This window comes from Salvelinus sp. IW2-2015, linkage group LG20 (assembly GCF_002910315.2).
Source record: "Salvelinus sp. IW2-2015 linkage group LG20, ASM291031v2, whole genome shotgun sequence".
NCBI classification, from domain to species: Eukaryota; Metazoa; Chordata; class Actinopteri; order Salmoniformes; family Salmonidae; genus Salvelinus; species Salvelinus sp. IW2-2015.
In genome coordinates this window covers 16,362,443-16,379,427 of record NC_036860.1, presented here as the reverse complement: position 1 = coordinate 16,379,427, position 16,985 = coordinate 16,362,443, and the positions used below count along the sequence as shown (strand labels likewise).

Here is a 16,985-nt window from a genome sequence, read left to right as displayed (position 1 = left end):
TTTGAGGATACTGCGAAAATGATTCTCTCCTCCATGTGTCCAACCGCATGCGACCATTTGCAAAAGGTACCTGCATCAGTATAGTTGCCTAGCTGCGCAAAATGTTATGCAGCAGTGATGCAATGACGCAGTCGGTGTGTTCGAAGCGTTACTTTGGAAACACTACACACAGTGAGTGAAGATGAAATGTCAATCAAAGAGTCAAACGCTGATGAACTGTATTGATTCAGTGACACAGAAAAGTCAAATATCAGAGACAGAGCAAGCCTTTGCTGACATTGAGATAGGAACACAAGGCACAAAGCTAAAGTTCAAACTAGACACTGGTGCACAAATAAACATTATTCCTCTGAATAAGTACTGCAGCTTGACATCTGAATGTGAGCTACAGCCCACCACGCGCAGACTGGTTATGGTGGTGAACAGCTCCCAGTAAAAGGCACATGCACTTTCAAATGCAAATACAAGAAAAGTGACATGATGTTGGACTTTTACGTTGTTGACACTAGAGCACCTGCAGTGCTAGGTCTTAAAGCATGTTTAGACATGGACCTCATCAAGCTAGTTTTATCAGTGACAGCACCAGTAGAGACAGAAAATGTACTGGAGGAGTTTGCTGATGTTTTTACAGGAATAGGATTATTCCTGGGGGAGAATGTACCATTCACCTTGACCCAGATGCAACCTCTGTGGTCTACCCACTGAGAAAGATTCCCCTTGCTCTCCGTGCCTGTCTGAAGAAAGAGTTGGAGAGCATGGAGCAATCTGACATAGTCACCAAGGTTACAGAACCGACTGACTGGGTAAACGCGTTAGTGGTGGTGGAGAAACCACGCACAGGCAAGCTCCGAGTATGCCTCGACCCAAGAGACTTGAACAAGGCTATCAAACGCCCCCATTATCCTTTACCGACGCTAAATGGCATCACACACAAGCTAGAGGGCGCACACTACTTCAGTGTCATGGACGCAAGATCAGGCTATTGGGCTATAAAGCTCACAGAAGAGCCATCTAAGCTCACAACATTCAACCCGTTTGGACGCGACAGGTTCCGTCGCCTGCCTTTTGGGATTATCTCAGCCCAAGACGAGTTTCAGCGAAAGATCGACGAAGTGTACGAAGGCCTCAATGGAGTTGTGGCAATTGTGGACGACATCCTTGTCTGTGGTCAAACCAAAGAGGAGCACGACCGAAACCTCAACCCCGAGAAGAGCACAGTCGGCGCTACAGAGGTCAGCTACTTAGGACATCTTCTCACAGCGACTGGAATCAAGCCAGATCCACAGAAGATCTCAGCCATAAAAGAAATGGAGCCACCAAAGAACCGTGCAGAGCTGGAAACAGTGCTTGGCATGGTCAACTACTTAGCCAAGTTCGCACCCAGCCTCTCCAATGCTAATGCACCCCTGCGTCAACTGCTAAAGCAGTCCAGTGAGTTTCTCTGGGACAAGCAACACCACATTGCTTTCCAGAATGTGAAAGACTTGATCACGAGAGAACCAGGACCAATCCTTGCCTACTACGATCCCGACAAAGAGCTCAGACTCCAAGTGGACGCGTCGAAGTATGGACTAGGTGCAGTGCTACTGCAAGAAGGAAAGCCCATCGGCTACGCTTCCAAATCTCTCACAGACTGAAATCAACTACGCTCAAATTGAAAAGGAGCTCTACGCCATTCTGTTCGGATGTAAACATTTCCATCAGTACATATATGGACGACAAGTCATTGTGGAATCCGACCACAAGCCCCTTGAGTCAATCATGAGGAAACCACTAGCCGCAGCCCCGCCAAGGCTACAGAGAATGATCCTTCAACTACAAAAATACGACTTCGCAATCACTCACCGTCCAGGCAAAGACATCTCTGTCGCAGACACACTCTCCAGGAAGTTTCTTACCTATAAGGACAGCAGCCTCAGTGAAGGCATGGACATGCAAGTGCACACTGTGTACAGCAACTTACCAGTTAGTGACACAAAACTGAAGGAGATCCAAGCAGAAACAGAAAAGGACTCACAACTCACACAACTGAGGAAAGTCATAAAYGATGGATGGCCTGAGGAGAGGAGAAAATGCCCTCAGAGCGTCTCAGAATTCTGGAACCATCGTGATGAACTATCACAGATCAACGGAATAATTTTCAAAGGAGAGAAAATCATTATTACTACCAGTCTCAGAGAAGAGATTTTGACAAAGATCCATGCTGGACACATGGGCATGGAAAAGTACAAACAGAGAGCACGGAACATTTTGTTTTGGCCCGGAATGTGCAAACAAATAGAGGACATTGTTGGTAAATGCGCCATATGTCTTGAACGACGCCCCTCAAACACCAAAGAGCCAATGTTACCTCACTGTGTCCCYGYCCGACCCTGGCAGGTCGTMGCAACCYATCTGTTRACCTGGAACAACGAGGACTACATCGTAACAGTGGACTACTACAGCAGATACTTCGAACTCGACAAGCTTCACAGCACCACATCTGCAGCTGTGATACACAAGCTGAAAGCAGCCTTTGCCAGGCATGGCATTGTAGAGACTTTAATATCTGACAATGGGCCCTGTTACAAATCAAATGAGTTTGAATCCTTCACAAAAGCATGGGAGTTCACACATGTCACCACAAGCCCACATTACCCTGAAAGTAATGGCTTTGCTGAAAAATCAGTGCAGATTGCTAAATCACTCATGGACAAAGCAAAAGCAGACAAGAGAGACCCCTACCTCAGTCTCCTTGAATACCGCAACACTCCAGTTGACAACTTCAAATCACCAGCCCAGCTGTTGATGAGCCGCAGACTTCGCTCAATCCTTCCCAGCACCAACCAGCAGCTGCAACCTGAGGTCGTCAGCTACAAGGAAATGCATGAAAAACGTGCACAGAGACAACAACAACAAAAGCGATACTACGACAGGTCAGCTAGACCACTGCCACCACTGATCGACGGAGAATCAGTTAGAATCCAGGAGCATGGCCTCTGGAAGCCAGCAGTCGTCATCCAGCCAGCTGACACTGAACATTCATATCACGTCCGCACCGCAGAAGGAGCGGTGTACCGCCGCAATCGTCGTCACCTACTGAACACAAAAGAACAACACACTGATGAGATTAACTGTTCCCCTGAAAGAGAACGTGATGGACTAAACACACACACAGCACAACATACATCACAACATACATCATACTTATCTGCAACACCACAAGAGCTGTTGACTGACACAGAAGCATGCTCAGCATCATATCGCACAAGGTCAGGAAGAGAGGTCAAGCCCAGAGCTGTCCTAGACCTGTGAAATGTCAAAGGGTGTAGGCGGATCGCTGCCCTAAAAGAGTTCCAGACTGTAAACTTGTTATTGAAAGTTCACTTTTGGTATTGTATTTGTTTGAAATGTTAAGATGTAATTTCTACTGTGAAAGCTGAATTGCTGAGAATCCCTTGTTCGAAAAGTAACAGTATGTTGGATCATTGTTCAGAGTATATGTCGATTCAGTTGGTGTACTATGCAATATAAATGGTTACTTACCTTGAGTTCAAACTGCAGAGCATGTTTTCAAAAGAAACGCTTAGAATATGTAAAAAAAAAAAATTGGATGCATTTTACCACCGTATCATACTGTGCTATGATTGGTTAAGACCACCCAGATGGTTAGGTCATGGGCAGTTGATCATGGTTGGAGATACGTGAACATGCAAGTTATAGCTAGCTAATAAAGAGCTACGTTAAGAAATATCCTGTAGTACTGCATTTTATTATTTTGTACAAAGAGTGCAAAACAAGACAATATGSGTAGCAAACTTCATGCTAATGAATTTACCTGTAGTAGGAGTGATGAATTATCGCTGACGAGGCAGAGGCTCAAGTGTTTCTACTGTACGAGATATCTGTGGAATGGTTACAGACAGTATACAGGTCAGAGGTCAAAAGTCTGTTATATGCAAATAACAGGATTGGGTTGTGCAGCTGACAATAGTGGCTCGCTCAAAGAATTTGTTCTTTGCATGCCCCCAGGTAAATGTAGGCTTTTGCAGAGAAGGTTTGTATTGTTACTCCACGACATAATATGTTATCACAATTCTATTAAAAGGACATTCTATACAAGGTGTCACTTCATTCGTGCTATTTGATGGGAACTAGCCCGTCCCCCTACACCACTCAAGTTTGCTCTTTCAGGCTCACAAGTCAGGCCCACAAAGGCAACAAGAAAAATGTTGCCCTATTGCTGCTCTGGAATTTGAACTCACAGACCTTCCTTTGGGGATCAACCAATGGTTGTGAGTTAAAATCCTTACAAGAGCATGCCAACTTACTTTTGTTGCCTTGAGAGAACAATGTTGAGGTGGGGTTCCGGAAGGACATTAGACAGCAAGGGAAATTGGATTATAAAATGTTAGGTTATAGCAACTGGTATTGAGTAGGAGTGCTGATCTACGATCAAATCAACCCCTGTCCATATAATCTTATTCCAGAGACAACTAATTCAGTATGATCTAGGCAAAGGTGATCGTAGAACAGTACTCCTCTGTATGCATTTCTGTCTCAGGCTAAGAATGCTGAACTGGAATCAGTTACCCTGTGGATGTATTTCAAGGCCTACCTTCAAACGCAGTGTCTCTTTGTTTGACATCATGGGAAAAATTTTAAAAATCAGCCAAGACCTCAGAAAAACAATTGTAGACCTCCACAAGTCTGGTTCATCCTTGGGAGCAATTTCCAAACGCCTTAAGGTACCATGTTCATCTGTACAAACAATAGTACGCAAGTATAAACACCATGGGACCACACAGCCATCATACTGCTCAGGAAGGAGATGCGTTCTGTCACCTAGAGATGAACGTACTTTGGTGCGAAAAGTGCAAATCAATCCCAGAACAACAGCAAAGGACATTGTGAAGATGCTGGAGGAAACGGGTACAACAGTATCTATATCCACAGTAAAACGAGTCCTATATCGACATAACCTCACAGGCCGCTCAGCAAGGAAGAAGCCACTGCTCCAAAACCGCCATACAAAAGCCAGACTACGGTTTGCAACTGCACATGGAGACAAATATCGTACTTTTTGGTGAAATGTCCTCTGGTCTGATGAAACAAAAATAGAACTATTTGGCCAAAATGACCATCGTTATGTTTGGAGGAAAAAGGGGGAGGCTTGCAAGCCAAATCACACCATCCCAACCGTGAAGCACGGGGGTGGCAGCATCATGTTGTAGGGGTGCTTTGCTGCAGGAGGGACTGGTGCACTTCACAATATAGATGGCATCATGAGGGAGGGAAATTATGTGGATATATTGAAGCAACATCTCAAGACATCAGTCAGGAAGTTAAAGCTTGGTCGCAAATGGGTCTTCCAAATGGACAATGACCCCAAGCATACTTCCAAAGTTGTGGCAAAATGGCTTAAGGACAACAAAGTCAAGGTATTGGAGTGGCCATCACAAAGCCCTGACCTCAAACCTATAGAAAATTTGTGGGCAGAACTGAAAAAGCGTGTGCGAGCAAGGAGGCCTACAAACCTGACTCAGTTACACCAGCTCTGTCAGGAGGAATGGGCCAAAATTCACCCAACTTATTGTGGGAAGCTTGTGGAAGGCTACCTGAAACGTTTGACTAATTGAGTGTATGTAAACTTCTGACTCTGGGAATGTGTTGAAAGAAATAAAACCTGAAATAAATCATTCTCTCTACTATTATTCTGACATTTCACATTCTTCAAATAAAGTGGTGATCCTAACTGACCTAAGACAGGGAATTTTTACTAGGATTAAATGTCAAGAATTGTGGAAAAACTGAGTTTAAATGTATTTGGCTAAGGTGTATGTAAACTTCCGACTTCAACTGTATATATATATATATATATATAAATATATATACACTGTATGAAATTATATGATTAACCATGAAATGTAGATTAAATATTTGTGGAATGAAAACTGCAGAGAAATACAGTATATATATATATAAACAGAATGTAGTGGAGTACTTTAAATACATTTATGTTAAGTAATTTACACCACTGGACTTGAAAGTAACACCTCAATTACCTCGACTGACCGGTACCCCCTGTATATAGCCTCGCTGTTGTTATTTTACTTCTGATTTTTTATTATTGTTACTTTTATTTCTTAATTTTTACTTAACACGTACTTTTCTTAAAACTCAATTGTTGGTTAAGGGCTTGTAAGTAAGTAATTCACTGTAAGGTCTACACCTGTAGTATTTGGCACATGTGACAAATACAATTTGATTTGTTACACATGAAAACATGTTGTGAACCTGGTGTGACATTATTGAAACTATGCGGACACCTAGTGGACATCAAGTGGAACTACACCACACACACACACTATAACCCTAAAACAGATGGGATGCTTTACATACATTGCTCTTTTTTATTAGACACTAATATATATGTCCAATAAACAGACATTCAAACGTCGGAATGTAAAGTCGGAATGTAAAGCACAAACGACTGGAAAGTTCTTCAAAAGCAGCTGTAGAGAGTCAAGGATCTTGAGGTTACCTGAAATAGGTCAAAGCATATATTAAATTGAACTCAACATCTTCGACACAGACAGAAGTTACCTGCTATATTTGGGCAACAGGATTAACACAGAGAGAACTTGGCAAAATACAATGTATGTTTCTGTATTACGAGTAGGCTGGTATATACAGTATCATCGGTAACAATTGTGTACAAGCCACCTAGCTAATAAAATATTGGAGCTAGCAGTCATTATTTAAGTTACACGTTAACCATAGCGATAGCCTAATTGGGGCGCAGTAGAGCTCACTGGCCGAATGCCGACACACCGGAAATAATAACTAAAACATTTAACGAGAAATGGTGGAGGCTACCAGAATGAATTTTTCGGGGATAAACGTGGTGAGTGAAACACGTAATTACATAGCACACTCCCTACCCGGTATCCTATTCCGCCGCTATACAACTTTGTATGCGTTATTTGTTGGCAACCTTGTTATTTACGAAGATTTTGGAACGTTCCACAAATTATACCAACCAGGGTCAAATTGACATGTTTGGACTGCAGCCCTTGTCTCCATTGACATTCCATGTTAATGCATGGCGGTATCTTATGGAGCACGGAAGATGTTAGGTAACTTGGTGAAAGGTATCAGTAGCTTCACTCGGCCGAATTATGGCCTGCATCACTCCCCACACCCACCGTTCGCGCCCTACTTCCTGGCTGCATTCTGAAGATACGTGAAGCTATAGGACTTTCTTCCTTATTTTCACTTTTTCACCGTGGATGATGCAACGATGATTTTCCTCTTGACTATATTGGCAAGTGTTTTCCAAACAGGTTGGTTGCACGTATTATGGTTTTATATGACATTTCCTCAATTTCATATTGTTGATTTAAGTTAAATGCATTGCATATGTTCGATACTGGTTTGCTTGCAGCAGACTGGCGGTGGTGGTTAGTACTCGCAGCTATAGTCATTCAAGTTTTCACCTGACACTGTAGGCCTACATATTATGAACGTAGCAGAAGGTTCAGAGTTATTTTGCGAATGGAGTGGGACTCTGACTATTGCCTTGTGACATTTGTGTGATCGTCGATCGATTGCTGTTTCGTAAGTTGCCAATATTGGAGGGCCAGGGTAGAAGTTTAAGCCGGTTTTAATCATAGCCGCTGTCAGATTGGCTTTTTCATAGGCTACGTTACCATTCAAATGTGTTGATAGCCTATTTATCGTCACTAGAAGTTGTCTTTATAGTGATTTCCTATGTCTACGCTTCGGAGTTCTAATGCTGCATTCAAAACAACTGGGAACTCGGAAAAACGAGCTCCGATTGGGTAAACGCCTCTTTCTAGAGCTCTGAATTTTCGACCTGAAGATCACTGAGGTCATGATTTGACCTCGTTTTCCCCCGTGTTCCCAATTGTCTTGAAAGCACCACAAGCAACAGAGGAAACGGGTTGTCACTAGTTACCACAGCCGCAAAGTAATAAAGCCCGCCAATTTCTTTAATTTATCTTCTTACATTTTGATTGTCAACATAACCCTTAACCACACTGCTAACCTTATTCCTAATGTTAAATGAAGCACATTTTTGTTTTTATGGTACAGCCACATTTTGACTTTGTGGCTGTGGTAACTAGTGGAAACCGAGAAACGCTTTCACAAAAACCTGTACATATCACGTGATCGTGCCAGCTGTACCCAGAGAGGAAGAGAGTGGCCAAACTCGGCGGAAAATCTGTCTCCCTCCAGCAGGTGGTGTAGTTTTACCCACCAAGCAAGGAGTTTTTGTATGGAGGTCAATGAGTGTGTCGAAATTTGGTCAACAAAAAATMGAATGGCTTATTTGGTCGAATACGTTTTGTAATGCACACATTGTTTTGAGTGTACTGATATAAGTAGGACACGTGATATCCAGGCAACTTTGAGAAAAAAACACTTTATATCGGAGTTGTCGCGAGGTGGCTATGCATATTCATATCATGAGGCTAGTAGCATAGCATCTCTTCATTGGATACGGGTGGTTGACATCACAACCCTCGTCGAATATTACAATAATGAGATGTGTCCACCAATCCAAAGAAAGGATAGGCGGGAGCTAGTCAGCCCACGGTTCTTCTTTGTGGACAATGACTCCAATTGTTAGGGCGGAGAGACATGTAATTTTGTCAGTATACCCATAATCTTTGCTGTAACATAGTTAGAACAATTCCATCAAGGACACTGTATCCAGTTTCACTATTTGCCACAAAGTCAAAATTGTCTAGGCCTACAGTATATCAAAACAATTCATGAAAACAAAATTGTGCTTTTTGGTCTTAATTTAAGGTTAGGCATAAGGTTAGTAGTGTGGTTAAGGTTAGGGTTATGTAATCAGATTTTAATAAGAGTAATTGTAGTAATATGCAAGGTTTATGACTTTGTGGGCTGTGTTAACTTGGGAACCAGGCGCCGGTGACGCTAGCAATCTGATTTGTTGGTCGCACTCACTCAAGAGCACCACGGCGCAAGCGAGTATATGATATGGGACGAAGAAAACGGTCATTGCCTGTTCAGCAGGAAAAAATTGAGGATTTGGAGGCAAAACATGCACGAATTGAGGAATCTGATGGTAAGGTGCTATTTCATATTTCACGCAAGCCAAAATGTATGGTTTTTCAAGCAACACTTTATGGAAGGTGTGGGGGTGTGTAATCCGACACCTGCTCAGCTCAACAGTTAACTAAATCCTCTCTAGAACATATTCAATTGGCCATGAGATATTGTAGAAATAGTCACATCATAGATGTGATATTTTATTGCTTGTACTTGTTTGGACTTATATTAGGTGTATCACACATGATTGTTTAAAAAAAAGAATTTGTCACACACACCGGATAGGTGCAGTGAAATGTTTTGTTTTACAGGGTTAGCGATAGTAGTATGGTCCCCCTGGAGCAAATTCGGGTTAAGTGCCTTGCTCATTCAAACCAGCAACCTTTCAGTTACTGACCCAACGCTCTAGCTGCTAGGCTACCTGCCACCTTAACAGATGTGTACGTTTGCCATAATCAGTGGGCTAGATGGAGTTTCCACCATATTGCTCACACACCCCAGCTGCCTATTTCAAATCTACGAGGTATGGCCAATCAACACATGTCATAGGCTAGGGGTTGATTTGGGACTGGACATGATGGTCATGCTTTCGTCCTAGGATGGACGGGTGTCAACGAGCACAGCTTCATAGCTGTGAAACCGGATGGTGTGCACCGGAGGCTAGTGGGAGAGATCATCCGGCGCTTTGAGAAAAAGGGCTTCAGATTGGTGGGAATGAAACTAGTCCAGGTAAGAGCACACACCATGATGCACATCCATCAAACACACACACGCGAGGAGAAGGAGGAACCACTTCATTAGACTTCATTATTAACATAGTTTACAACACTTGTACACCATCTTTCAAAACAAACAGGCAATAATCGGCCTTTCCAGAGCCGTGTGAAGGGGGTAACTGGAGAATTGTTGTCAAATATATTTAAATAAAATATGTGATTTATGTTTGTGAAAGGGGCTTATGATATACTGTCTGTGTTTGATCTCTCTCTGTTGTGATGTGGGTGTGTGTGTTCGCCAGGCGTCCGAGGATCTCCTGAGAGAGCACTACTGGGACCTGAGAGACAAACCCTTCTTCAATGGATTGGTGCGCTACATGAGCTCTGGACCCATCGTTGCCATGGTGAGATAGCATGCATACTACTACATACACAGCTACCCTCTCCCGCTCAAGACATTTTACATATTTTATTATGGTTTACACAATTTGAACGGTTACTGGTTATCCACGTTAATGTGCACATCCCTGTTGTGCAATTGTTCATCTAGGTGTGTATATGTGTGTTTAGGTGTGGCAAGGTCTGGATGTGGTGAAGATGTCTCGCAAGATGCTGGGAGAGACCAACCCGGCAGACTCCCTACCAGGAACCATCAGAGGAGACTACTGTATGGAAGTGGGCAGGTAAAGTGTGTCTGTGTATTGTGTAACTGGTGTGAAATGGCTAGCTAGCGGGGTGCGCGCTAATAGCGCTTCAATCGGTGAGGTCACTTGCTCTGAGACCTTGAAGTAGTTGTATTCCTTACTCTGTAAGGGCCTTAGCTTTTGTGGAGCAATAGGTAACGATGATTCGTGGGAGGCAGTTGTTGATGTGTGCAGAGGGTCCCTTGTTCGATCCCAGGTAGGGGCGAGGAGAGGGATGGAAGCAATACTGTTACATGTGTTATCATCAGTGACCATGAAATTATATCTTGACTTTCTGTGTTGTAGGAATGTGATCCATGGCAGTGACTCTGTGGAGAGCGCTCAGAGAGAGATCTCTCTGTGGTTCAGGCAGAATGAGCTACAGTGCTGGGAGGACAGCAGCGGACACTGGATCTACGAGTGACACACACACACCACTTGTAGACCACCTAAGTGCCTTCAGAAACTATTCACACCCCTTTTTCCACATTTTGTTTTTCCAAGCGGGATTGAAATTGATTTAATTCTCTTTTTCTGTCAACGGTCTACACAATACTTTGTCAAAGTGAAAGAAATTCTAACATATGTACAAATATCTATGAAAAATAGAACACTAATATCTTTGATAAGTATTCATACCCCTGAGTCAATACATGTTAGAATAACCTTTGGCAGCAATTACAGCAGTTAGTCTTTCTGGGTAAGTCTCTAAGAGCTTTGCACACCTGGATTATACAATATTTGTACATTATTCTTTTGAAAATTCTTCAAGAGCTGTCAGGTTGAGTGTTGATCATGCTAGACAGCTATTTTCAAGTCTTGCCATATTTTCAAGCTGTTTTAAGTGAGAACTGCAACTAGGCCACTCAGGAACATTCAATGTTGTCTTGGTAAGCAACGCCATTGCCTTCAGAAAGTATTCACACCCCTTTTTCCACATTTTGTTGTTACAGCCTGAATTTAAAATTGATTAAATTGAGATTGTGACAGTCCTACATGCAATACCCCATAATGTCAAAGTGGAATTGGGTATATTATATATATATATATATATATATATATATATATTTTTACAAATTACTAGTTTAAAAGCTGAAATGTTTTGAGTCAATAAGTATTCAACCCCTTTGTTATGGCAAGCCTAAATAAGTTCAGGAGTAAACATTTGCCACACAAGTTGCATGGACTCACTCTATGTGCAATAATAGTAGTAGTGTTTTAAAAAATTGTTTATGACTACCTCATCTCTGTACCCCACACATATCTGTAAGGTCCAGCAGTAGATCAGTGAATTTCAATCACAGATTTAACCACAAAGGTTTTTGAAAGCCTCGCAAAGAAGGACACCGACGGGTATTTAAAAAAAAAAAAAAAAGCATTGAATATCCCTTTGAGCATGGTGAAGTTATGAATTACATTTTGGATGGTGTATCAATACACCCAGTCACTACAAAGATACAGGTCTCCTTCCTAACGACTTTGCCGAAGAGGAAGAAAACCACTCTGGGATTTCACCACGAGGCCAATGGTGACTTTACACAGTTACAGCGTTAAATGGCTGTGATAGGAGAAAACTGAGGATGGAGAAACAACATTGTAGTTACTCCACAATACTAACCTGAGTGAAAAGAAGGAAGCCTGTGCAGAATAAAAATGTCAAAACATGCATCCTGTTTGCAATAAGGCACTAAAGTAAAACTGCCCAAAATTTGGAAATTAACTTTGTCCTGAATACAAAGAGTTAGGTTTGGGGCAAATCCAACACAACGTATCACTGAGTACCACTTCATATTTCCAAGCATGGTGGTGGCTGAATCATGTTATGGGTATGCTTGTCATCAGCAAGGACTAAGGAGTTTTTTAGGATAAAAATACATTAAATAGCTAAGCACAGGCAAAATCCTAGAGCAAAACCTGGTTCAGTCTGCTTTCCAACAGACACTGGGAAACAAAGTCACCTTTCAGCAGGACAATAACCTAAAACACAAAGCCAAATATACACTGGAGTTGTTCCTGAGTGGCCTAGTTACAGTTTTGACTTAAATTAGCTTGAAAATGTATGACAAGACTTGAAAATGGCTGTCTAGCAATGATCAACAACCAACATGACAGAGCTTTTGTAATTTTAAAAATAAATTGTGCAAATATTGTACAATCCAGGTGTGCAAAGGTCGTAGGGTCCCGATCAGAGTTAAGCAGGCTTAAATGGTACGTAATTCACTTTTTATGCACTTTTCTCTATGCTTATTCTGACCTTAAATCTTAAAGGAAAATTCCACCGAAAAACAAATGTTTTGGTATTTGGTTAATTAGTGCATTGCTGATCTAGTCCCAAAACATTTTGCATGTCAGCAATCAAGTTTTCAAGATGTCTAACTTTGAAAATACAGAAATCTGACCCGTATGATGCATTTAGCATTATTTGATGCAAAACACATGTTTCATGAGATGAGATGAAATAAAAGATCCCTGTATTGTTCCATACAGCTTATTTCTCTCAAATGCTGTTCACAATTTTGTTTACATCCCTCTTATTGAGCTTTCCTCCTTCGCCAAGATAATCCTTCCACCTGACAGGTGTGGCATATCAAGAAGCTGATTAAACAGCATGATTATTACACAGGTGCACCTTGTGCTGGGGGCAGTAAAAGGCCACTCTAAAATGTGCAGTTTTGTCGAACAAAACAACGCCACAGATCTCTCAAGTTTTGAGGGAGTGTGCAATTGGCATGCTGACTGCAGGAATGACCACCAGAGCTGTTGCCAGATAATTGAATGTTAATTTCTCTACCATAAGCCGCCTCCAACCTCGTTTTAGAGAATTTGGCAGTACGTCCAATCGGCCTCACAACTACAGACCACGTGTAACTACGCCAGCCCAGGACCACCACATCTGGCTTCTTCCCTGGCATAGCCGCAGGAAGTAGTTTGGGGGTGGGGGTGCTGCAAAAATGCTTGCCCATGCTGAAGATGTCTATTTTGGTCAACTACCACATCTCTGCAGCACTCCACCAATCAGGCCTTTATGGTAGAGTGGCCAGACGGAAGCCACTCCTCAGTAGAAGGCACATGACAGCCCGCTTGGAGTTTGCCAAAAGGCAACTAAAGGACTCTTAGACCATGAGAAACAAGATTATCTGGTCTGATGAAACCAAGATTGAACTCTTTGGCCTCAATGCCAAGCGTCATGTCTGGAGGAAACCTGGTACTATCCCTACGGTGAAGCATGGTGGTGGCAGCATCATGCTGTGGGGATGTATTTCAGTGGCAGGGACTGGGAGACTAGTCAGGATCGAGGGAAAGATGAACGGAGCAAAGTACAGAGAGATCCTTGATGAAAACCTGCTCCAGAGCGCTCAGGACCTCAGACTGGAGCGAAGGTTCACCTTCCAACAGGACAAAAACCCTAAGCACACAGCCAAGATAACACAGGAGTGGCTTTAGCACAAGTTTCTGAATGTCCTTGAGTGGCAAGCCAGAGCTCGGACTTGAACCCGATCAAACTTCTTTGGATAGAGCTGAAAATAGCTGTGCAGCGACGCTCTCCAACCAACCTGACAGACCTTGAGAGGATCTGCAGAGAAGAATGGGAGAAACTCCCCAAATACAGGTATGCCAAGTTTGTAACGTCATACCCAAGATGACTCGAGGCTATAATCGCTGCCAAATGTGATTCAACAAAGTACTGAGTAAAGGGTCTGAATACTTACAGTTGAAGTCGGAAGTTTATATACACCTTAGCCAAAAACTCTGTTTTTCACAATTACTGACATTTAATCRTAGTAAAATGTCCCTGTCTTAGGTCAATTAGGATCACCACTTTATTTTAAGTATGTGAAATCTCAGAATAATAGTAGGAATAATTATTTCTTTCAGCTTTTATTTCTTTCATCACATTCCCAGTGTGTCAGAAGTTTACATACACTCAATTAGTATTTGGTAGCATTGCCTTTAAATTGTTTAACTTGGGTCAAACGTTTCGGGTAGCCTTCCACAAGCTTCCCARAATAAGTTGGGTGAATTTTGGCCCATTCCTCCTGACAGAGCTGGTGTAACTGAGTCAGGTTTGTAGGCCTCCTTGCTCGCACACGCTTTTTCAGTTCTGCCCACATATTTTCTGTAGGATTGAGGTCAGGGCTTTGTGATGGCCACTCCAATACCTTGACTTTGTTGTCCTTAAGCCGTTTTGCCACAACTTTGGAAGTATGCTTGGGGTCATTGTCCATTTGGAAGATCCATTTGCGACCAAGCTTTAACTTCCTGACTGATGTCTTGAGATGTTGCTTCAATATATCCACATAATTTCCCTTCCTCATGCAGCCATCTATTTTATGAAGTGCACCAATCCCTCCTGCAGCAAAGCACCTCCACAACATGATGCTGCGACCCCGTGCTTTACAGATGGGATGATGTTCTTCCGCTTGCAAGCCTCCCTCTTTTTCCTCCAAACATAACAATGGTCATTATGGCCAAGCAGTTCTATTGTTGTTTCATCAGACCAGAGTACATTTCTCCAAAAAGTAACATTTTTGTCCCCATGTGCAGTTGCAAACCGTAGTCTCGCTTTTTATGGCGGTTTTGGAGCAGTGGCTTCTTCCTTGCTGAGTGGCCTTTCAGGTTATGTCGATATAGGACTTGTTTTACTGTGGATATAGATACTTTTGTACCTGTTTCCTCCAGCATCTTCACAAGGTCCTTTGCTGTTGTTCTGGGATTGAATTGCACTTTTCGCACCAAAGTATGTTCATCACTTGGAGACAGAACGCGTCTCCTTCCTGAGCGGTATGACGGCTGCGTGGTCCCATGGTGTTTATACTTGCGTACTATTGTTTGTACAGATGAACGTGGTACCTTCAGGCATTTGGAAATTGCTCCCAAGGATGAACCAGACTTGTGGAGATCTACAATTGTTTTTCTGAGGTCTTGGCTGATTTCTTTTGATTTTCCCATCATGTCAAGCAAAGTGGCACTGAGTTTGAAGGTAGGCCTTGAAATACATCCACAGGTACACCTCCAATTGACTCAAATTATGTCAATTAGCCTGTCAGAAGAATTATAGAATTATATATAGAATTATAAGTGAAATAATCTGTCTGTAAACAATTGTTGGAACTTGTGTCATGCACAAAGTAGATATCCTAACTGACTTGACAAAACTATAGTTTGTTCACAAGAAATTTGTGGAGTGGTTGAAAAATAATTTTTAATGACTCCAACCTAAAGTGTATGTAAACTTCCGACTTCAACTGTATGTAAATGTGATCAAAAATATATATATATAAATTAGCAAACATTTCTAAAAACCTGTTTTTGCTTTGTCATTTGCGGTATTGTGTGTAGATTGATTAGGGAAAAAATAATTTAATCAATTTTAGAATAAGGCTGTAAATGTAACAAAATGTGGAAAAAGTCAAGGGGTCTGAATGCAATATGTTTTCCAGTTTCTTGAAATACTTTGCAAATGCAACTTTTTTCTTTGTGAAAACTGAAATGGTCTATTCATTCATTTTCCATATTAGTAAACTCTCTTATCCAGAGCAACTTACAGTAGTGAGTGCATACATTTTCATACTGGTTCCCCAATGTAATCGAAACCACAACCCTAGCATTGCCATGCTCTACCAACTGAGCCACATTATCAGATCATCACAAACCACTTGATGGCTCAATGTGCTCAATTACTGTATTGTGCATTGTTTTTCATCATGGTGATGAAAAGTCTACAGGTACAAACCTTGATGACCAGCCTATGTACAATACAGTAAAGTACATTTACATTAAGTGGTTTGTAAGGATGGTAAATTAATACTACACCAAAAGTGGTTGTTTTCCATGTTATTTGATCAAGATAAATATTTAATTTGATGTGGATGTTTTGTGTCTTTGCCCATAACTTTGTACCTTTTGATGTAAATGGACAGGGTTTTATTGTTTCTGGATTCCATTAGAATGACAATCGCAGAGAATGGGACAGCAACTCTTAAAATTCCAACTATTGAATCCTGCAAGATACTGTTCTTAATTATTCAACTACCTCTTTGCCAAAGGAGGGATGATGAAAAAATGTTTTTTTTGTCTGCAATACCTCTAATGTTAGTAAAGGACCAATGCACTACTTTTGTGTATATGTTTTTATTATATTTTTATTTTATTCTGATTGTTCAGGGGGTGCTGCAGCACCTTCAGTACCCCTACTTCTCGCTGCTATGCCTGTGGGATGATCTGAGAACAGCCACCTGGGCAGCTGATGAAACTGTGGGTTTGCACAACATAAGAAAGCTCATCTGTGTGCTCGTCCTCCTCACCAGGGTCTTGACTTGACTGCAGTTCGGCGTCTTAACTGATTTCAGTGGGAAAATGCTCACCTTCGATGGCCACTGGCACGCTGGAGAAGTGTGCTTTTCACAGATTAATCCCGGTTTCAACCGTGCTGGGAAGATGTGGGCAAGCGGTTTGCTGATGTCAGAATGGTGAACAGAGTGCCCCATGATGGCGATGGGGT

The 16,985-nt window shown here is 42.0% G+C and overlaps 1 protein-coding gene and 1 long non-coding RNA gene across 3 annotated transcripts; one reads left to right on the top strand and one right to left on the bottom strand.

The window, feature by feature from the left end:
- Positions 1 to 6,366: 6,366 nt before the first annotated feature.
- Positions 6,367 to 7,109, bottom strand: LOC139029411 (uncharacterized). The gene is made up of 2 exons (XR_011481707.1): positions 7,023 to 7,109; positions 6,367 to 6,523 (listed from the first exon to the last, which is right to left on the bottom strand). It is a non-coding gene; the product is annotated as an uncharacterized lncRNA (long non-coding RNA).
- A 99-nt stretch (positions 7,110 to 7,208) lies between these two features.
- On the top strand, positions 7,209 to 16,598 carry LOC111981541 (nucleoside diphosphate kinase 3). 2 transcript variants are annotated; one of them, XM_024012849.2, is made up of 5 exons: positions 7,209 to 7,325; positions 9,683 to 9,813; positions 10,103 to 10,204; positions 10,371 to 10,483; positions 10,790 to 16,598. In XM_024012849.2, exons 1-5 carry the CDS (start codon positions 7,283 to 7,285, stop codon positions 10,905 to 10,907), a joined length of 507 nt encoding a protein of 168 aa, XP_023868617.1. In that variant the 5' UTR covers positions 7,209 to 7,282; the 3' UTR covers positions 10,908 to 16,598. The 2 variants fall into 2 exon arrangements, with proteins under 2 accessions (XP_023868617.1, XP_023868616.1); XM_024012848.2 differs by lacking the exon at positions 7,209 to 7,325 and adding an exon at positions 8,566 to 9,100.
- Positions 16,599 to 16,985: the final 387 nt, after the last annotated feature.

Bases quoted from the DNA above. Each gene is read 5' to 3' on its own strand.
- LOC111981541 (XM_024012848.2), top strand. From the start codon at position 9,013: ATGGGACGAAGAAAACGGTCATTGCCTGTTCAGCAGGAAAAAATTGAG. The intron at 9,814-10,102 runs GTAAGAGCACAC...TGTGTTCGCCAG, and splicing joins TGGGAATGAAACTAGTCCAG to GCGTCCGAGGATCTCCTGAG. The intron at 10,205-10,370 runs GTGAGATAGCAT...ATGTGTGTTTAG, and splicing joins CTGGACCCATCGTTGCCATG to GTGTGGCAAGGTCTGGATGT.